Below are 22659 nucleotides of genomic sequence, written 5' to 3' on the forward strand. Positions count from 1 at the left end.
TATCCACCAAGATCTTTTGACTGTATTTTTACTTTGCAGCCATTTTTTTTTCATGTCTACATCCAATAATAAATGTCTCTAAATAGCTTTTTCCACCTTAAGCGTCTCTGCCAGACTCTCTCCACAACAACAGCAGCTGGTACCTGGACACCCGGTCCAATCCAAACAAATGACCTCATCCCCACTGAAGAAACGTACACATTTGTATTGCAAACATATGGCGATGCAGCTGAGCGGAGAAAATATAATTCACTGGATTTTCATGTCAACTTTTTGCATTAAGACATTTTAATTCTTCAGCTTGGCTCATTTTTTTTATTTTTTTATTTTTTATATTAGAACAGCTTAGCAGCAGAGACTCAGAGTAAGGGAGGCATTCATTTCAGAGAAGAGAGGGATTGTACATACTACATTTTCTAATTACATCCAAAGGCCTATTGACGATTCATGACATTATGGCCAACATCTGCTGGGCAACATTTACCTTTAAATTACTGGCACTGACATTGAACAGAGGATGTGACCAGCTGTTGCATGTGTGTGTAAAAAAAAAAAAAACCTGGCTGGAGAAAAAAGGAGAAATTATGGGCTTGTTTGTAGATTTATTGTCACTGAACAGAAGGTAAATGTGTCAATAAAATTTTAATCTTGAGTTTAGGCAAAATGTTATTGTAGAGTTAATGGATATAGAGTAGTTACGTAGTAGGACAGCAAATCTAGAGAGTTTATGGGATTGGAAAGACTATTAAATCAGGTTAATTAATAAAAATTGATTAAAAAAAACTAAAACAAAATAAAAACACAAAGAAATAATGCAGCTGAAAAATATTCATAATTACAGTAATTATTACACAATTAAAAATTGTAGGCGAGTGTAAAATTTGACGTCTAAGAGTTTCACAGTTGGTTTAGTCGTCCTGATAAGAGGCTAATAGCAGTTAGAAGGTCACAGTGTGGTCAGCCGACACATGCAGCTGTACAGGACATAACTCCCTGTGTGCATTTGAGCAGAACTTGATGGCATTGAGGTGACTACTGGTAAATTATATATATTTATAGATTCAACATTATATGTACAAAGTGTCACATATCAGGTCTAATGCACGTCTCTCTGCTTTTACAGCAACAAGTCTGACTGCTGAGTATTTTTCTAACGCTTGCAGAGATGCTGCAGGAGAAGGCTTCAGCTGTGACGGATGAACGTATGAGCCGGGTCCAGACCGGTGGGGAGACAGATCTCCTTCCAGACCAGTCACGACTGGGCCTGTCCACAGCTCCTACTGTTCCCAGCTCCAGTGAGCCTGACCAGGTACACATGGAGGCAGCTGACAGTCGCGTCTTATGACCGTAGTTTGTAGACTGTTTAATAACGGAGGAAATATTCTCCAGACAGCTGTGTAGGACTTTATTAAATGGGGTGGAAGTGTTGATTGAGATGTTTTAATTCAAATTGAACTATTTTGTTAGCAAGAGTGCAACAAGTATCGACAGTGCTTAAAGACAACAGCTAATGAATTCTATTTGGAATATTATTTTAAATATTTCTATTCGAAAAAAGCTGGAGCGGATTTTAATTTTAACATATAATGCAAAGGATTTTACAAGTTGCTCTGCAGTGTGGTTACCTGCCAATAATATTATTAAAGTTAAGCTTTACCAAAGTTCATTTGTCCTGGATGGAGTGAGTTGTGTTGAGTGATTTCTGATCTGTTTCAGAACATTGAGAACATTAAGGTCGTCCTTCACGAGAGGGAGCTGTGGAAGAAGTTCCATGAAGCCGGCACCGAGATGATCATTACTAAAGCTGGGAGGTTAGTAAAGGAAAGTGTGTGTCATCAGTGTGTGTGTGTGTGTGTGTGTGTGTGTGTGTGTGTGTGTGTGTGTTCTATTATGGTGGCCTTGCTCATCTTCTACTTCCACTATTAGAAGCTGACTAAGCACTACACTGTGAAAACACCAGAATATCATCCAAGGAAAACTAAATTTACACTTGATGGCCCCTATGACTGTTTTATCATTATGGATCTTGTGATATTTAATTTTTTTAATTAAAGAGTTCATTTGCAAAAACAGATAACTCAATTTTTGTCGATTTTCAGAAAACTTATTTTTTTGTTGTTTGCTTGAGATAAAATCAATCAAACTGAAGCTGAGTGGATTTGACTCAGTAGAAATGACAAAAACAGAGATAACTTAAGTTTGATTGATCTTGTCTCAGGTAGACGATGGGAACGTAGGTTTTCTGAAGGTTTGTGAAGATGGAATTATCTGTTTTTGCAAATAAACTCTTCAGTTGTTAATGCATGAAAATGTAAGAAGTATGTTAATGTTGCGGATGTTGTATATTTTAAGTACTGTTATATAGTTATTGTTTTTTAATTCATCCATTTTTTTTTGTGTAAAATACATGTAAAGTTACTGTAAACATAAATGTAGTAAAAAGTAGAAGAAGTAGAAAGGCTTGTTGTGTAGTACAAAAAGAACAGCCTAAAAATTATATTTACATGCAATCCAGCATGAAAACTAGAGTTTATGAATAACATTTAGTGATGCGACGGCTTCAAGAAGTCTTTCCTGAAAGAAAACAGCTTCACTGGATTTTCACCAACAGAAACTTGGAAAATGTTGCGTTATGTTGTTAGTCACATCATATATTAAAACCTGCTCATATTCTTCAGCACAAAAAATGCAAAGTGATATTCAAGCGATGGATTCATTACGCAAAATGACTATCGGACCTTTCTGCAACCATGTGTTTAGACAGCTAATAGTAACATATAGCAGTTATAAGTTTGTCTTTCAGGAAGAGGCATAGAGTTCCTGCTGCAGTGACTACATAATTGAAAACACAAATGACTGCTCGGCTTGTTGGATTTAATGCGACCTGAGGATTAGATAGTGAGGCCTTTGGACATTAACCAGAGAATGAGTACACTCTCAAATCAACCTCCGCCTCTCATTCCTCATGGGATGGGCTTTTTTTTCCAGTCAAAAAATGTAAAAGGTCACCACATTTTTTCTTTAATGCTACATAACCATAAGAGATGGGCTTTCCCTTGTCCAGCTGATAAGTGGGCTCTGAATCCTTAAAGCCCTTTGAAGGGCTGAGCAGTGGTGTAGCCGTGCAGCTGTGCTGGGAAACCTGTCTGGGTTTACCTGCAGTCAGTGTGCTGCAGACATGCTGAAGGTCACTGAAAAGCTGCCTTCATTCTTCAGGAGCAACAGCTCTGGAAATGAAAATGATATCAACACCAGACTGAATTATTCACACACGTTATGAATGATGCATGTAGAGCTGCTCGCTGTGCCATCGCGGCAGAAGATATTTGGTAATGTTGTAGCAGGCAGCACGGTGTAGCAGTCAGTAAAACACAGAAGAACGTTGTATTAGATGTGACGTCTGAGCAGACAAGAAAATGTATCTAACAATCTAAACAGGGCCCAGATTGTCCTCGAGTGCCTCACTTCTGAAACACATTGTCTGTGCTGGACAGTTTGATTCTGTTGAAGCTGTGGCTTCACCTGCACAACGCTGACAGATTTGTCTGGTAACTGGAGTCTCATAATAAATCATGAAACAGAAGCCAAATTATTTAGGAGACTTAAATTTTTATTTGACAGAAAACAACACTGTGTAGAATTTTTTTCTTTTTTCTTTTTTTAAAAACAAAATAGAAGGATTACAAGCTAGAAAAATATGCACAAGACAGAGACCTTTAAAACCATGATATGAAATGCAATATGACAAGCTTGATTAGAGAATCAAACATCTGAGAAAAAAACAAGTCACAGTCAGCTTAGTCCTAAAGATGAATAAAACAAGACTGGTAGCTGCTAGCATGGCTGCAGACTCTTGAGCCCACAATGCTCTACAGCTGATATACAGCAGGTATAAAGTTTACCATCTTTGTTCAAAGTCAGATTTATTTATAAAGCACATTCGAACAGAGCAACACTTAAACCAAAATGCTGTGCAAGTAAAACAGCAAACCATAAAACACAATGACTTGAGGCAAATATGTATGTCAAGACAATAACATGATAAGAATAAAACGTTACAGCTCCATAACAGATGGAGTCAGGCTGTCCAGCGCTACTTAAATCAAATGCCAATGAAAAGAGATGGATCTTCAGCAGTGATTTAAAAGTTTCTGAAGTCTGAGCAGGTCTTACATGAGACGGTAAAGTATTCCAGAGATTAGGAAGAGCCACTGTGAAAACTCAGTCACCCCTAGAGCCTCTAGTTGGTCCATCTCTCTGGTGTTATGATATTATTATGCAAGACTTCTGCTAAGTACAGTGGCATAACAATTTATCCATATCAATGTTTTTTTTTTCTTCAAATGAAAACAAGCAATAAATAAATGCATCACTGCGGGATATCAACACAAAAACCGTACGGCGTTGTGTGTTGGTCCTACAAAAATTCTAACACAAATGTATAATTTTATCCCTTATAGTGTGCAACCACTGAGGCCTTATCTTAGACACTAAGGTCAGCCTGACACATTTTTTTACTTTCTCTCTGGCTTTCTATGTCAACCTTCACAAAAGGGTCCATGATGTTGACCAATAGGAGCGCTTCTGCACACACGATATGAGCCCAGCATTACCAGTCAGCAAGGCGATGGGCCTTTCACCTAATTACTGACTGAATCACTGGCTTATACACAGCATAGAGATTAAGGTTCATCAAGCGTCTTACTTTATATTGGAGCACAAGATGCCTCTCGTTTTGTGTGGGATGTTTGATTGGTCAGTTTAGAACAGTGTGAATGATGCCAGCAGCAAAGTGAGCCAACAGGCATCAGCAAGAGAACAGGTTCAGCTCTGGACTGGAGAACATCGCTATCAGCAGCTCAGTTTAAATTAAACTAAGTGTGTCGTAGTAATTTCTGATCTTTTTCGCTTATGATCCCTTGAAACATAGCGGTGTGTTTGGGACTTCACAGGCTGCCGGGGCTTATTTTAAAGGATTATTTTCTGGCTTTATTTGAGACTTGGTGAAGAGAGACAGACATCACGGTGCGCTAGAGGAGCATGACATGCAACAGTTGGGCATGTGTCTTACATACTCTAACAATTTCCACGGTGCCCCAAATTTTGGATGTTATTCCCTCTCGTGCCTTAAGGATGGTCCTAGTTTATCACAATAATTTAAATTTTCAATAAAGTTTCACCTCATAAAAAACAATGTGTGATTTTTATACTGAAATCACCACATTCGACCTCTGGTGCGCGTCTAAATACTAGTTTCAGGTTCCACATAACCAGATGAGATGATGGACTAAACTGCAACAGTACAGCCCAGGTTGTAAAAACTCGACTTGATGCAAAGACGAAACAGAAAATGAAGACAGAGGGAGGTGATGATTTTAGTGCGTGATAGAAGACGGTGTGGAAAATCTGGTGTATGGAGCAAAAAGGTTAGAGGTCATGAGCAAATACGGAGCAGAACCACGGCTGCACTGAAGCTGCAGTGTGGAGGATGTTGATGTGAGCAGAAAGCCTGTGAGAGTGAAGGCTGATAGAGTCCCAACGTCAGTTTAAGCTGCAGACAGTCACGATTGCTTTAGTCTTGTCTGAAACCAGCTAGAATTCTTCAGAGCTTTGTGCATATAGGAAGTGTTTTTAGACAATTTTTAAATTATTTAGACAAAGATTATTTTAAAAGTTAACACCGAATGTCCTGCAAACAGGTTTCTAACGGAAGATATGAAAGTGCTTTTCCTTTAACACAATAAAATGTTAGATACATCTGTAAGACCAGCTAAAAGATGGATTTTGTAGATTAGAGAGAGAGAATTTAGGCATCACAAGTGTAACAAAACAAAACAAAAATATAAAGCTAACAACACCTTAATTAAGATGATTTTACTTCAACTGTCTTGACAAGAGTTCAGTAAAAGCAGCAGCAAAACAGTGAAACTAGTGTAAATGTATATTGTTGACTGATCAGTGATGGATCAGTCTGTGTTTCCAAAAAGAGGAGAAGGATTGACGGAGGGGTTTTTAGTCTCCGTACTGTAACACTGCAGTTTCTAATGTGGGTCCTTTAAGGATGGGCCGAGTGTGTCGCAGTGATTTAGATTTTCAATAAAGTTTCACCACATAAAAAGAAAAATGTTTTTTTAGAACCAAAGTCACCACATTGAAACACCCTGGTGAATATGTTTTTATGCATTTTTTGTCCAGATGCATGTTTTTAGGTCGGCTGTCCGTCCATCCCGTTCTCAGAAACGTGATATCTCTTGATCCCTGAAGGAAATTTTTTCAAATTTGTCACGAACATCCACTTGGACTCAACGGCCAAATTCACTGTGACCTTACAGAGCACGATTTTGGCCGTAAATCAGAAAGTTATGACAATATTTCCGACAAATGTCTAAAGGGAGGAAATGTCGAAGTGATGAGATTCTGTCTCCTGAAGGTCGAAGGTCAACGTGATTGTGACAGCATAATATTCTGTTGAAGAAAACACACTTTTCTGGCCGCTATTAAACGCCATAACAAAAGGAGTAAACTGCAACTTGAGCGGTTGGCGGAGGCATACAAACAGAAAGCGATACTTCTAGTTCAATGATGCACTGGTGACATAATGGTTCACTTCTCTACATTAGAGTTGACCAGGTGCACAGTGATTAGAAATGCAAATATCAGATGAAGGGAAATGGAAATATCTGTCACTGTAAATAGAGCTAAAAAATCTAATGAGAAGGGTAAAAGTGAAAGCATTGCATATAAAAATAAGAACTTAATATTTGAGCTGGCTTAATCCCACCTAATTTCAAATAACGATATAATAATAATTATATTCCAGGCTACGTTTTTATTGTCATAAAATTATGTTTATGGGAACATTGTGTGCATAATCTGTTGCAAATAAAAAGCAAAAGGGAAGAAAGAAAAAAACAGTAAAAAGAGGTGATGTGACTAAAACAAAAATCTTGCCCTGGCTTAAAAAAAAGTTCGGAATCTGCTGTGAGGAGGGTGAGTGCAGAGGTGGGAGAGAGGGGGGACAGATGCAGAGCAACCAGGCCGTCACCCAGGGGATTCCACATCTCCCCAACACTCTGAGATGAAACTAGCTCGGTCCTCTCCCAAGCAGCACCTAGCTGAGCCTCGAAGACTTGTTATGGTGAGTGTCATTGTCCAGGCGTAATCCTCCCTCTTCAAAGCACCCAGCGCAGCTCTTCCCTCACTCTCCCTCTCTGTACACAGTCCGTCAAGAGAGCAGCGGCGGGTTGATAAGAGGAATCCGGCGCCCACAATAGGCCCGAGTCTCGTAGGTTGTAGCGCTTCATCATCCCCCACCCTCAACGCTTCTTTTGATCTCGCCGTGGTACTGGAGATTCCCAGAGAGGGAATGGATCACTGGAGGGCCTAAACATGTGGGATTGTTAAGAGAAACAGCTGGCAGAAACACACACACCCTGACACTGATATCACACACACACTCGCCCGCTTCCATTTCTCATGCTCCCCTTAAACTCACTCACTTAGTCACACCACCGTATGTATATGTATGCCTTCATGTTGTCTGCCTTTGAAAAACAGTTGTCCTGAGTTGCAGTGCGCATGTATTTCAATGCATGCAACACGATGCATTACCATGTTCTGAAAACTGGACTGCAGGGAACGCCGCTTTAACTAACAGCTCCACATAGACAATACGGGTAATAAAGGAGTCTGAACGGGATAAAAATCGAGCTAATAAAATTCATGGAAAGAGTCCAGTGTGTCATAATTTGCTATATTTGGCCTTAAAAGATGGCTGTGCTCCATATGTACAGTAAAAATGTAAAATAGTTGACGAAATCAGTTCACACCTCTCACTAGTAAGAATTACTTCCCATTAAAAGTGCTCTCTGACGTCAGTTTAACTGCTTTATATTCAAATTCATAATCTGTTCAAATTCAAAATTGCATCGTATTGTCCATCTGATTGATTCCTTGCCCCGTTCCCCTTCCAGCAAACTAGGCTGTTATAGTAAATAATGTAAGGCAGCCTGTTGGATTCAACACAGCGGTTATTAAATCTTGGATGAAGGCTGCTGACTTTGCCTTAAAAAGCAGTGTCCTTACAGAACCTCTCTCTTGTCATTCAAGTAAAGTAGCAGAGGAAGGCTGAATGACTGTAACCTAGTTTATTTCACAGAGTAGTTTGGGATGACGTTACTGTATGTGGGTTATGTTCTAATCAATCGGCCAGTTCAGCCCAGTGGGGCCCCCGGGGCAAACATGTGTCGTTGAGCCCCACTGTACATGTCAGTGTCACTGTTTCACAGCCACCAGAAACCAACCAACAGTCCAACACGAAAATGTCTGCTTCATTCATTAATTGTATTTCTGACTCAAAATGAATTTGCCACAATTTTTGTTTTAAAGCAAAAATGCCCTAAATTCACTGATACCAGCTTCTCCATTGTGAAGATTCTATATTATTATTTAATTGGTTTTCCTGATGAAGCTCAACTTTTTTTTTTAGCCACTATTAAGACCAAAAAAAAAAGTTAATATGTGTTTTTTTGTTTAGTTTTTTTTCCATATTTCTGACATTTTATACACTGAGCAGTCATTTGATAATGACAGTTACTGCTGGTTGCAGTGGTGGAGCCACACAGTTTTTATAGGGGTGTCCAGGCAGGGACCATTACTCACAATGTGTCTCATGTTTTTTGCTTACGTAGGCAATATTACAAAGTAGAAGAATTTGATAACTCATATACAGAACAATAAGCTTTATGCAACCTGCAACTGATTAAAACCTGCATTGCTGCTAAAGTTATACTTTTTGAACTGTTGATGAAGCTCATGAGATAATTACAATTTTAATTGCACAGAGTATGTGTAACAATCTTATGTCAAAAGTATCCTTGTTCTGCTCAGAGGAGACATCACACTGCGTCCATCCAGATTTAGTTTTCTTGTTTTAGCTGCAGGTTCAGTCTTACACTGTTCATCAGGTTTTTTTTTGTTAGAGTTCTTCAAAGTAGGTTTCATCTCGACAGTCTTTAAGAGTCTGTAAACCCACAGCTAAACCTAAATCATACACACAAATACCAGCAGATTCCTTATTAGCTTAGAAAACAGATGCATTTTTATGCTGTCTATGCACTTTTTAATGACACTAATATGAAATCCTTGAATCGCTCTAAAATCAGTGAAAATATTTTGGGTTGGTCACAAACATTTGGTTGTATGTAGTTTAATGGAGGGTGGTCATGCTGTTCAAATGCATCTGTATGGGAACATATCAGAAAAATAGTAGCTACAGGATGTAACTCCAGCTCTGTTAGAATGTTTGAAGATCTTTATTAATTACTTGACATCTTAAAAAAATTGAAGAAGCTTGAGGAGCTCAAACTAAAACAAAATCAAACTGGCTTTAGATACTGGGTTCAGCTTCAAGAGTGGGGGTCGCTTGTCGATAGTCTGAGGCAATCAGCGATTGAGAGTCAAGATGTATAAGTTCAAATAAAGATCATAGTTCAGCTGAGATGTATAGACATACAGTAAGTTAGATGGACATGTAACGGCCTCAGTATCCTTCAAGCAAGATGTTTGTCAGATTGTGTAACAGGGAATGAAGCCTTCTCTTCTGGAGTCAGGTAGGGTGCTGTGTCCAACTATAATGGTCCCTGTTTGAAACTGACAGTTCCACAACCCTCCCACTGAGCTCTGCACTTGGACAGAGATGTGAATGTAGGCAAGGCTTGAGCATCACTCAAACTTTCTTAGTGCAACGCTGTGACTGCTGTTGAAACTAGATTGTCTCAAAGTGTTTGCCCCAATTTGCACGCAATTAAGTTCATTGCATTTTAGCATTTTTTAACTGTTTCTTTTGAACGTGGCTTTACAATTTCAGTTTATTAGCATCATTTGTGGATTGCGCGCAGTTTATCGGTCTGGCTGCATAGAGTCATTTCCACAGCTGAAGAATGAGCAGCAGAGCTCTCCATTAGGTAGTTATTGCCATATTATACAGATCGGAGGGCCACATGTGTTGACACAGGCCTCCATCTGCTCTGTCTGTGCGGTGCGAGCGGAGCCAGAGATGAGCAGAGGTCTGTTTTGAATGTTCCTCTAAGATTAACCCGTCTTTCAGTGAGGATGATAGCGGACTGATCTCTCCTACTGATTGGATTTGAAGCCTGGGAGAGAGATTTAAATTACCTGCCCTCAATCCCCCTCCCCTCCCTCTGTCTTACGTGAGGGAGTATTTACAGTAACATGATCAGCACTATGGGCCTTTGAAGACTGGCATTTGCACCAATCGGAACAGCGAGTATGAAGATGGGGGTTTTGATGCTTCGCCATCCTCCCAGGAAAGCATGCGAGGCTGTCACGAATGTGTCGTACAGTGTTTGAACACGTTGCCATGGGCAGCACCCGCAGATAAACTGCAGGCCTTTTTGACCATAGGCTCTTAAGCAATGACGAGCCGGCTGTCTAAACTGTTGTCCGATCCGGGGTGCCATTAAAAACCACTTAGGGCTTTATAAGGGGGCGCAGAGCCCTTTGCGAAACTTCCTTTGGCACAGATGGGATGAAAAAGTTTTTGGTTTCCCAGAAGAGGTCATCAAAGGTAGCTCCCTTCATGTGTTTTATAGCCCTGACTGCTATATTAGCATATTCTGTCTTTTAGTCCTGAGGCATTTAAAAGATGAAAGATCGAGCGTGTTCCCATGCTTTTTATGGCGTTTCATGAGTATGAGAGGATTTCAGTCCTCTCTCATATAAATGTCTGCAGGAACACAAATTATTGCTGGAGCAGAAACTGTGAGATTTTGTCAGAAAGGACAATGTTGAGAAAAGGCTTGTCAAACAGCTCCAGAGTCTGTAATGTGCTTAGTGCGGTTATCTGTGTAGAGCCAGGTTTCATCCACTTACTGTTCAGCTAAGGTTTATTTCAGGTTTTGGAGATAGCAGCTTCTCGCCCTACTTGTTTCTCAGTCCCATGAACTCTATGAGACCTCGCTCATCCCAATCCCTTAAGAACATCACCAAGCTGCAGTATGTTAGCTAATCGGCTCTTCTTCTGCACTAGCGGTGATGATACTACACTTGTCCTACACACACACAACTGATTTTTAACAGCCTACGAGATCTGCACGCAATTTGTGTTTTTATCAGCCTTTGAAATCTGATTCATATGAAAAGAAATTTATTTTTAATGGAACTTCTGCTTCTGCAAGATACAAGTTTAGATCAGCGCTTTTGAATTATTTGAGAATAAGAACTTATGTTTATTGTTCTGCACAAAAGGTGCTGAAGCTAATTACTCTGAAACTCAAAGGCACACAGGTAACTCTCTATTAAGGCCAGTTGTGTAACTGAGGTCTTATAGGACTATTTCACTTTGTTTAAAACCAAATAAGCACGACTAACAGTTCTACTTCACATTCTTCCCCAGGAGGATGTTTCCGAGCTACAAGGTAAAAGTGACCGGGATGAACCCCAAAACCAAATACATCCTGCTTATTGACATTGTCCCAGCTGATGACCACCGCTACAAGTTCTGTGACAACAAGTGGTAAGTTTGTCAGAACTATTAAGACCTTTATATTCTGTTGTAGTAACAAAAAAGCTAGAACAGTCAAAGACATTTAAAAAGAGACTATCTTTGGAAAGAAAAAACTATGAATTCCTCATGCACATGATCAGTTGATTTTCTTAAGCAATAACAAACATTTGCAGAGGGTTCCTGCTACCTTGACTGGTATCATGACTTTCGATAGCGTCTACAAAAACAGAAATGAACACACAGTGCATGAGACATGTTTGTTCTTTCCAGTATGTGATCCCTTTTCATGATAATGTTGATTCCTTCAAAATAACGGACTCAGGTGAATCTTGGGCAACAAAGACTTAAGTCTGCTGTAAAGGTGACAGCATGTAGTTTTGCTTTAATGAAAGAGGACTAATCTAGACATACATGTAGGATGGTGCTCATTTACTGTGTACCTGGTATGAAGATGATCTCTATCTGGACACATTGTCTGGATAATGTTGTCCAATCCATAGTGCTCAGTGTTACACCTGGTGTTATCTCTGCAATCTGATTCAATCTCAATATGCAAATTTGGTTAGGTTGGGCTGACTGACTTAACAACATGGCACTGCCCAGAAGCCCGTTCTCCATACGTGGATTAGCGTTTTAGCAGGATTACATTGTTGACGATTTACAATGATCCTGGATTTCTCTCTTCTGTTCCTTCAAACAGTCGTTGGATTGGTTGTTGTCACTGCAACATATCCATAAGGTCAAACCTGCTCGGGAGCAGATTTATTCAGTGTAAACAAGATTAAACAGCGTTGTTTTAGGAAATCCCCCCAACCATTTAACCCTGTGCCATACTAGGGGAAGAAACAGAGAGCGATCAGTGCATTGACCATACGAATGGTATTTTAGGTGGAGAGAATATTGTGCATTCTAATTTATCAGCACCTCAAATTAGGAGTCAACTTGGACAGAGTGTGATAACATTTCCTATCATTGAACCCAAATAATTATGAACTAAATAAATAAATTACACCACAAGACCTGTGATAGTACACCTAAGACACAGGTGGTCCTCCCCCACTCTCTGTTGATTCCACTTTCTTTCTGTTCACTTTAAAGGCACAGGCAACATTAATTGTTCTGCGCTCATTAAGTATTAGGTTAGCAGAAAAAGCCTACATATCCGTTTTTTATTTGTGTCTTTTACTTGTTCCTAATATTAAGAAGTAAGTGTTCAGACAAATCTGTCTGTTTTCATTACTTACTGCTTTTAGAATTTGAGTCTCCTTCTCTATTTACTTACCTCAGTGTCGTTTTAGTTTTAAATTGCCCTTTATATTGATGTTTCTAGCTTCCCTTTGTGCTGTACTTATTGTGCTATTTTATTTATACCTGTTGCAATGTGGTTTGATTTTGTATCACATTTTAACTCTGTTTGCTGCGCTACAGTAAAAAAGCATATTATAAGAATCTGACCAATTTCAGTTGTCCAACCTGCGTGGCTTTTTCTGATTTAGTGAGACTAGCTTTGGTACAAATCATCTTCCTAAAATCCCCATTGCCTTCTAACAGAATGTTTTTTTCCACGAGGATAAAAAATGTGCACCCTCCCTTTCATCATTCCTCCAATCATAGAGCTGCTGATCATGGTTTCCAGCATTGTTATATACTATAAATAGTATTGTGTAGGTCGCCCTCGTGCTGCCAAACAGCTTCGATCCATCAAGTCCTGGACACTAGAGATCCGTGGAGGTCCTGTGGTGTCTTGCACCAGGACATTAGCAGCCGATCCTTTGGGTCCTGTGGGTCGTGAGGTGGGGGTCTCCTCAGATCCCCTCAAGTCATTACTGAGCAGTTTTTGCTATGTAGCTGGGTGCATTTTCCTACTGGGTTTGCGGCTGCCATCAGGGAGTCTTACTGACATTGCAGGGTGTATGCTTAGTCTGCAACAATGTTTAGGCAGGCGCTAGTGTCAAAGTAACAGCCATTAAAATTTCAGGACTCAAAGTTTCCCAGCAGAGCATTGCATTGTAATGAGATGATCAATGCTATTCACTTCACCCTCTGACGGTTCTCATGTTGCAGTTGATCGATGTACATACCCTCCTCAATGACCACGGGAGCATGCAAACATCTCAGACAATTGAATCCAACTATTCGAATCAAAATCTCACGTGGGTTCAAAGATCCAAACAAACTCTTAGATCTTTAAAGCATCCAGCTAATGTTTCTGCTGCTGTCTGGAGCTTTTGTTCAGCTTGCTTGAGTTGGCTGATAGAAGTGGAGTTCGGTGGTTCGACAACTTGTGGGACTGATGAGGTCACACTGGTTAAACTGCATTTACACGTAGTTGATCATGATGTTAGCCTGACCACCTCCAAATGTGGTCCAATTACGTTCTGATCCCACTGCATCCTGACCACATCTAAAGCATGCATTAACATGTGTTTTAACATGTGTTATTCAGATACGTTTTCTGGATACTGGTCACATTTAATACTAGATGCAAATGGGGTAATGTTGCTTCTAAGGATAAACTACAGGCACATGGTAGGTCAAGTTGGACAACTTTTCTATGTCTGCTTTGTTGAAGAAAACAGACGATCAGATCACAACATAATGTGAATACACACCATGAACAAGGGCAGGCTACCAGCAAGGCCCCAGAAGTCCTTGGTTCATTGCATATCAGTTAGTTAGTAACTTAATTATTTCTAATTTTGCATAGCAATTTACATCGCTGAGGTATATCAACTGCTGTCAGTTTGCTATTAATACTTACAGTAGTGAAAAAGCACCAGCCTGTAGAAGGGTCACATCACAATCTTGTTTTAAGACCTTTATTATTTTAATCTATACTGCGCAACCTAACTCCAACTCCTTGACCTGGGCTCCCAGCAGGTTAATCCAGTCTTGGTCATAGCCATAGTTTGTAAGGACAGAGGTCAGTACAGTCACAGGTCACCACTAAAGATATCTGGCTTCCTTCTGGTCTTCATGAGATAGAGGGATGAAGTGTCATTTTGTACTTGGCCCTTTGGTCATGCCCATATAGAGTAAATAATATCCTTTTAAAGGAAGCGCTTCTCAAATAACTATAATTTACTGAATTCACCAAAGATGCAGAACATTTTCTAAAATCCTCTAAAATCCACATCTAATCCCAAAAGAAGAAAAAAAAAACACCTGCCAAGGAAAATCATGGTAGACCTACCAAAATTTTGATATACTTATACATATGTGTATATATATATATATATGTGTGTGTGTGTGTGTGTGTGTGTGTGTAATTTTACTTTTTCTTAACTTTTTTGAAATATTGTTAAAGAAAAGACTAGAAAAGAAAAATAAATTTTAAGAAAAGGTCCTGTACTCGACTCAACTGTAACCGAAAGCGATGACATTGCAGTAATACTTCCATCAGCAGAACCTAAGAGCAGGAACCGCCTTCCAACTAAGCGAGGACAAAAAAACGTTTTGCCAGGAAAAGCTGAAAAAAAGCAAAATCTACAGCAGACCAGTCATTTTACAGCCATTTGTTTCTGATCTTGTGGCATGGATTGAAGTTGGTGGGTTCTGGTGTTCCTCAGCGACACCTTGGAGTCGGATAATTAGTAATGATGTTTTAGCAGAGACCAGTGCCTTTCAGTCTAAGAGATTTAATACTGTGAGGGTTAAGAGCAGTGGTGTGCAGCTATGTTATGGTAAAGGAGGCCTGGCATATTCCCTGAAAAAAAAATCAGTGGAACTGGCTTTTTAAAGTAGTTACATACGTAGCTAAATCTGTAGTTTCTTTCTCCATCTGATTTTTGCTTCTTCATATTTCTCTGAATCTGTTTTTAGGATGGTGGCTGGCAAGGCTGAGCCAGCAATGCCAGGCAGACTCTATGTGCACCCTGACTCCCCTGCCACAGGAGCTCACTGGATGAGGCAACTGGTATCATTTCAGAAGCTGAAGCTAACAAACAATCACCTGGACCCTTTTGGGCATGTGAGTACCTACAGATAATATTACGTATTTAAAGAACGACATGCAGTTTTACAAACAATGTAATCATGTATTTTGTCCCTACGGATTGTGCTATAAAACAGGGCTGAGAAACGTTGCCATGTTCTTCGACTTGAGCGGTCAAATTTGTGAGCAAAATGTTGACTTGATTGGAATATCTCTCTATAGTACATCTGGTGACTATTATCCACAATAAGATTCATGGACAAAACTACTAAAAGAAAACCACCGCTGCAAAAAAAGAAAAGAAAATTTTCTTGAAAGTATTCAGAAAGAACTTAAGCCATCTGAGTCCAGTCCAACATCAAGTCCAGCAGAGGGAAAAACAACATCAGTTTAAAGTCAAGAAAAAGACCAGAGAAAATCAAATCCTATTCAAGATGACAGTGTTTTCAAGTTTACAAATGATGAGTGAAAGGTGGATAATCTCCCCTGTTTAATACAGTTGAGAAGCTCGCCAACAGAGCTGTGGCACACAATCAGGTTTCTACAGGTCAGTGACATACAACAATAAAAAACATAACCTTAAGGTTTAGCTTTGCATGCTTGGGACAAACCTCCTAACACCCAATATAATACTAAAATTTCACAACTTGAAGAAACTCTGTTGTGACAGAAAACTCACCCAGTGTCACATATATCGCAGTGAGAAGCAACCATCTATGAAACATTCAACTGATGTGAAAGATCTGGTTGATAGATATGCGAACAGGGAGATCATGGAGCTGTTTCTCACAGGCAGATTCCTGATAGAAGGAAGTGAAGGAGTGTGGAAGACAGAGAGAGAGGTTGGAGAGTCAGAGAGAGGAGGCAGCGGCTGCAGAGGGAGGTGAAGAGTGTGACTGTGGCAGCGCTCCCCAGGGGGACTCTGGGATAGCTTGTCCGAAGCCATCCCATCAATGGGCGGGCTCATTAGGTTCATAACCTCTCAGATCAGTGGCGGGGCCTGCTGTCAGATTGAGTTGAGTGCCTGGCCAGTGATAAGGGCGAGTAATGAGGACAGAGCAAGTTAGAGGCCAGGCAGGGCCCAGATGACGCCCCGACCAGGAGGTGTGCAGCAGCACAGTGCCTCTCCAAGTGGAGTGAAGGAACTCTCATTCACTGCTAATTATGCTCATGCCAGTATTTTAAAAATTACAAATTTAACCATTTTTCTCACTCCTTTTTTCTACGGTACTGCATTGTATGTTACAACTATTAAAGACTTCAGTACAATTTAAGAAAGACATTTTCCCATATTGGGAAGTCCTAAGATGATGTTATTTTAAAGGCAGTACCTTTAAGGCTCACCAGCATCTAAAAGATTGAGAATGTGTTGTGCACAGAGTGTAGTCATTATAGATTTGCAGGCTGTAGATCTTTCCAAAGATCTTGCAAATCGACAGTCATTCTTCTATGTATTGCACATCACCATCCTTTCTCCACAATAGACATGCCCAGCACCAGCAATGGAACTATCTGCTTTTCATTGATAGCAAACAGATGTTAGCAATCTGGGCTAGATTTACTACTGTTAGCCAAGAGATGTTCAGAGGAATTTACACTTCAATAAGGCGGATTTGTTTCACAGTAGCTTCATCACAAAGGAAATCTGATCATTAACCCTGTCCTCATGCAGTTTCATCATTCAGCTCAGTATCCAAAAGAATGATGCCTATATTGAACAATAACCACCCTTCATCATTTACACCAACACAGGAAGTATTAATATGAAGGGGAACTGTGTGAAGGGTGACCAAAGACTGGAGTTTACATCACATCACAGACCTTCCATTTCCAATAATCTTTTTACTAACTGTAACTTTCATTCCTGAACAGGCGGTAGGGTTCAGTTATTATGTGCTATGCTTATAAAAAAATACTCATTGCCCTGTCAGGATTCATCCCAATCACGTATCAGTCAAAGCAAGTAATCAGGTCTGCATGTTTTTATATTAGTAGAGATGAAAGCAAATCCTTTCTTTAGCTCTTCACTGATCTGAGGAAGGCTTCCCTGATCACTGCATTCAGACAGTCACCCAAGAGTCTCCAGTATCACCCTCAGACAGCAGCCAGACAGCAGAGCAGACAAAGGTCATCAGAGAGCCTCCAGTGAACCAGCCAATAGATTATCTCTCTCTACAGCCTGCCTCAGCAACAGGAGCATGTGAGTGAGGGGCCGTTCACTGTTCAACCTGAGCCTAGCCCCTCGTGCCCTCTCCAACCTTTGCCTCTCTTTGGGAGCCCCCTGGAGGAGAAGGCTCTTCAGGAGAGTGTCTGGCAAATGAGGAGAGGAGCCGAGGTGCAGAGCTTGATGCTTATCGGTCCTGACAGAGCTGGACTAGTGGTGACCCTGCCCTACTGTTGCTAACGCTTCGCTGGGCACAGCACTGGGCTGCGCTGAGCAGAGTGATTCTAGTGAGTCGACCTGCAGCCACCCAACAACCTAAACACAACGCACACTCAACACATGGCACCTGCTCTGCTGATACACAACACTCCGAATCCAGTGTGATGGAGAAGAAAGATGCAGAGAAAGTGTTTATCAACTTTAAGCGTGAATGGTTAAGTTTAATGTGGATTTCAGCAGAGCATGTATGGTGCTGTAACAGGCATTTAAACTATGTGTGTTAGCTGATGGTTTTAAAAAAGATCATTCATCCTCAGAAGCTGCCTACTTGGCAAAGGCCATAAACACACTCAACAAAAACTTATCACAAATGTTTTGATCTAATGGTTTGATTGTCAAGCCCCAGACTGGTCCTGAGTTTAGTGGGGTCTAAACTGGTCAGCTCGTTTGTGTATATGCACGTCATTTGCCCCCGTCGGCCACCGTAGTCTGTGGTTCTATGATACATATGATTAAATTTGTTGAGGATAAATTTTGAAGTAATGTATTTGGTCTAAAATACAATGTGCTACTTTTATCAAGGGCTGATGTGAGCCATCTAACAGAAAATTAAGTGTTATAAAAAATTTTTAAAAAAGAGTAAAATGATTCAGAAAGATGAGATCTTTAATGTACATGTAACGTATGCTTCATTATTATGTACTATGGAACTGGGCCTTTTCAAGGCAGACGTTTGTGTGAAATCAGGAGAAGACCAGAGGCAATTAATGATAATAATGCTGTCCACATTCAATTTAAGTGTTCCAAGGCCCTGCTATTATGCATGTCAGCTTACTGGGACACTCAAATGGAACTGAGTCACCATTAATGTTAGTGATTTCACCTGTGCTTTAGCTGCTATTGCAGGTCAATACTAAATACTAGATACTAATGCTTGGTTTTTGAGTGGTCTGTTAATGGATGCTGTTTTCCCAAAATTGAATGGTCAAAGGAAATGGGGGAGCTATTTACAGCTGCAAAGACATTAGACGGACATGAAAAAGGCTCACAGATGTCTGCATCCCTTCTGTCAATACAAATGAAAAAATTAATTATTTTTTTTTAGAGTAACTGTTAAGACAGCGCACTACAATATGCATTACATTGCTATGTAGTGTGTACTGTGCTGTATACGAGTTAAAATCAGTTGTGAATAGATGGTGTCACACTTGTGCCTCTCTCTATCTTAGACCTCCCACAGCATCAAAGTCACAGCTGCAACTAATACAGTAATTATGGGTATTTTTAGTTGTGTCACTTAGCAAGCATCAACAATAATGCTGCCTATTGTCACTGTTTGCTCATTATCTTAAGCTTAAGCATAGGCTATGGGTAAGCTTAACTTCTTCCCATTATGAGTTTTACTAGCAGCAGCTGTGTTTTCCATTAAGTGACAAGAAGGCATTGTTATAACTGCGCTTGTACTGCACGAACAGATATCGTGTAGTCTGTTAGCATGTGTAATGAGTTTTTACACTTTATTCCAATTGGAAGTTGTGTTGTTGTTGATTTGACATGAAGAGCTGCTTTATATCCCGGGGCCATTACCTCATTTCAGAGTAGCTAAAGGGCCAATAAGACTTCCACTGTCATACAGATAGAATTAGAAAATAGGTTGATAAACATATTCCTCAGTAAATATATATCTAGACATTGTAAGAATCAAAAAATGTTTCATGTATTTTACTAACTTGAATCTTGACATATCCAGCCCAATTGATTTATGGGTCAGTGACAGGTCCTGATGCTGCCCTACTATCCAATAGCACAACAAAGCTGAACAATAGGACCCACTGACTCTGTCATTGTGGTCTATGATAAAAAAACATTTCCAGATTTTTTTTTAGACTCGTTGAAGGTGAAGTGCGTAATTTTGCAACTGTAGGACTTACAGGGTTAAAGATGGAGTATGCGAATCTTATCTAATATAATTTGTGTAACAATTAGTTCATATCTTCTCACTGTCTGCTGGGGGACTGAGAACATGTTTGCATCTCCAGTGTACCATTTCACAGTGGCAGTGCTCAACAAGTGAAATGTGCTGCCTTCTCTTCCCCTTCCTAGATCATCCTGAACTCTATGCACAAATACCAGCCCAGACTACACATAGTCAAAGCCGATGAAAACAACGCCTTTGGATCCAAGAACACTGCCTACTGCACTCATGTCTTTCATGAGACAGCCTTCATCTCTGTAACCTCTTACCAAAACCACAAGGTACATCAGCTATATCCGTACAGTGTATACTAGAGATCTGCAATAAGTGGGCCAATCATGTTTAACTAAGTTGAAGTGTTTAAAGGGCACCCTAATGCTGAAAACAGTGTTTCTTCAATTGCTTTATCAATGGCTTGATTTATGCAGAATAAACAGAATAAGATGTCCAATTAAATATAATTTCCCTAGATCACTCAGCTGAAGATAGAAAACAATCCCTTTGCCAAAGGATTCCGAGGCAGTGAAGAAGGAGATCTGCGCGTTTCAAGACTACAGGGGTATGTTTACAAAAAAAGGAACCAGGAAAGTCAAACTAATCTACAGAGGGGCTTTTTATGTCTGGATTTAGAAATCTACTTGGCCTCTTTGAAAGACCGTGATGGTGTTTAAGTGTATGCATGGCAAACTGATTTTTTTCTCTATTTTGTCGCTGTTGTTCATGTACAGGAAAGAATATCCAGTCATTTCAAAGAACATGGTTCGCCAAAGGCTCATTTCCACACACGGTCACCTATCGGGGAAACTTGGAGCAGGAGTTCTAACAGGGCACCCTCAAGTCCTTTCCTCTTATCAGTATGAGACTGGGGTTCCGTTGTCTAATTCAGACTCCCAAGATCCAATCTCGAACCACTTCTCTCAGAGCAGAGATCCCAACCTTCTGTACCACTGCTTCAAACATAGAGGTATGGTCATAGTCATTGTTCAGAAGAACAGAATCACACACAATGCAACATACACAGTAAGTGCTGTTTTCTTTTAAAAACACTGAAGGTAACTATATCACTTTGCAGATAATGCCCGACATTTGGAGCTTGGATGTAAGCGACCATATCTGGAGACATCGTCTGCAGTCTCAGAGGAGCACTACTTTCGTTCTCCTCCCTCTTACGAGTCACCGTTACTGTCTCATCCGTACTGCACCGAGGCAATCACCTCTAGAGAAGCTTGTATGTACGGTAGCATGGAAACAGAGTCTGGATCAGGGGCAGCGGACACAGATGACCTGACCAATGCCCCTTCAATCAATTGCAACATGTGGGCTACAATGCAGCCCTACCCTCGCTATAGCGTAGAAGGCGTCCCGTACCAGTCCTTCACTGCTCACTTCACCAATGCCGCCACAGTCACGCCTGTGGTACCACATCCCACATCATCAATGGTGTCTCGACCACAATCCGACATAGGGGTGTACAACTCAGCTAGTGTCCAGCGAGGTCTGCCCGTCATACCACCCTCATCCTCCTCTTCATCGTGCTCTCCAGCTGTTCCTGGACCCAGAGATAGGTCAGGCCATCCACCTCTGTACCACAAGAAGCCAGGGTCACCGCTCCGGCCTCACAGAGATTTCTCCACCTATTCTACACAAGGCTCTATATCTATCCGGGATCCATCCTATCAGTACCAAGTGGGGCTGAGTAGTGCAGGGAGTCACTGGACTGACAGCTAATATGGGCTACTGGAGAAACCAGTTTTGTCCAACCTTGAAATTATTCAAGGTTTCCAAAATCCCACAGTGGGCTGCCAATGCCAAGCAATGGTGATGAACTACAGCCATGGTCACTGCCAAACTGCACTCCAAAGCCATTTACATCCGTGAACCCTTACTGAATCACTATTCTATACAACACTGGTGAATAGTGGCTGATCTTCTTTTTACGTATGCAGTTGCATAGCATACGTACTGTAGGCTGGTTCACTCACACTTATATGCAGATCATGGGTTTGACAAGCACTTTAAGTGCATCAGGGGGAGCATTAGGCTTAAGGACACAAGAAGCATTGAAGTTTTTCTGTTTTGCAACAACTATACAGTCAGTGATAAGCAGCTAACCTGAAATAACACGAAAACAATCAGTGGGTGGACTGAGCATAATAGATAAGGGAAAACTGGCAGCTGCTGAACTTGCTCCAATGTGGTCATCAAGTACGATTTAGATACGTGACAGCTTTCGAGGGACAAAAGAGCACTAAAGGTTTTATCATGTCATGCAGTGTTCCAACACCAAACAAGTCTAAAGGATGAGGCTGGCAATTCTGTTGTTTATTCTTACTGTCAATAAAGCACATGAAAGACCAAAACCCCAACATGTTAGCTTACCTCTGAGTATATATAGCATTTTTTAAAAAACAGCAACATCCACCTATAAGCTGCGAGTCTACGTTCTCGTAGGAGGGAATTTATTATCATCACTTGAATTCAGTGTCATGACAGCAAATCACACTGTATGTATACAGAAGTCCATTCTACATGAGGTGACTACAATAAACATTGGGTGGGTTGGTGAGTATTTCCAGCAGCCGGATGGTATAAGTAGAACAGACTCAACACTACCGGGGCAGTGTTTGTGGTAATGAGGGAATATGTCAACCTGAGCAAAGGTTGTGGCTCATTATTGTGAAGGATATGTCGATTGCTGGTTTTTGGTCTTTTCATGGTATTTATTGTCATTAAGGATTTTTCCACTATAGGTACTTTCAGGTGTTCAATGTCCTCTCAAACATCGCATGTAAATTTTACTGTAGTGTCTAGTGGAAAGCTGCCTAAAAAGAAAAATGTAT

The 22659-nt window shown here is 40.4% G+C and overlaps 1 protein-coding gene across 1 annotated transcript; it reads left to right on the forward strand.

The window, feature by feature from the left end:
* The first annotated feature begins 1165 nt into the window (after positions 1 to 1165).
* tbx4 (T-box transcription factor 4) lies at positions 1166 to 21547 on the forward strand. Its single transcript, XM_008276438.1, has 8 exons — positions 1166 to 1309; positions 1717 to 1811; positions 11417 to 11536; positions 15350 to 15497; positions 19948 to 20100; positions 20290 to 20378; positions 20548 to 20783; positions 20892 to 21547. Exons 1-8 carry the CDS (start codon positions 1166 to 1168, stop codon positions 21545 to 21547), a joined length of 1641 nt encoding a protein of 546 aa, XP_008274660.1.
* Positions 21548 to 22659: the final 1112 nt, after the last annotated feature.

This window comes from Stegastes partitus, unplaced genomic scaffold (genome assembly GCF_000690725.1).
Source record: "Stegastes partitus isolate 25-593 unplaced genomic scaffold, Stegastes_partitus-1.0.2 Scaffold72, whole genome shotgun sequence".
Lineage (NCBI taxonomy): Eukaryota > Metazoa > Chordata > Actinopteri > Pomacentridae > Stegastes > Stegastes partitus.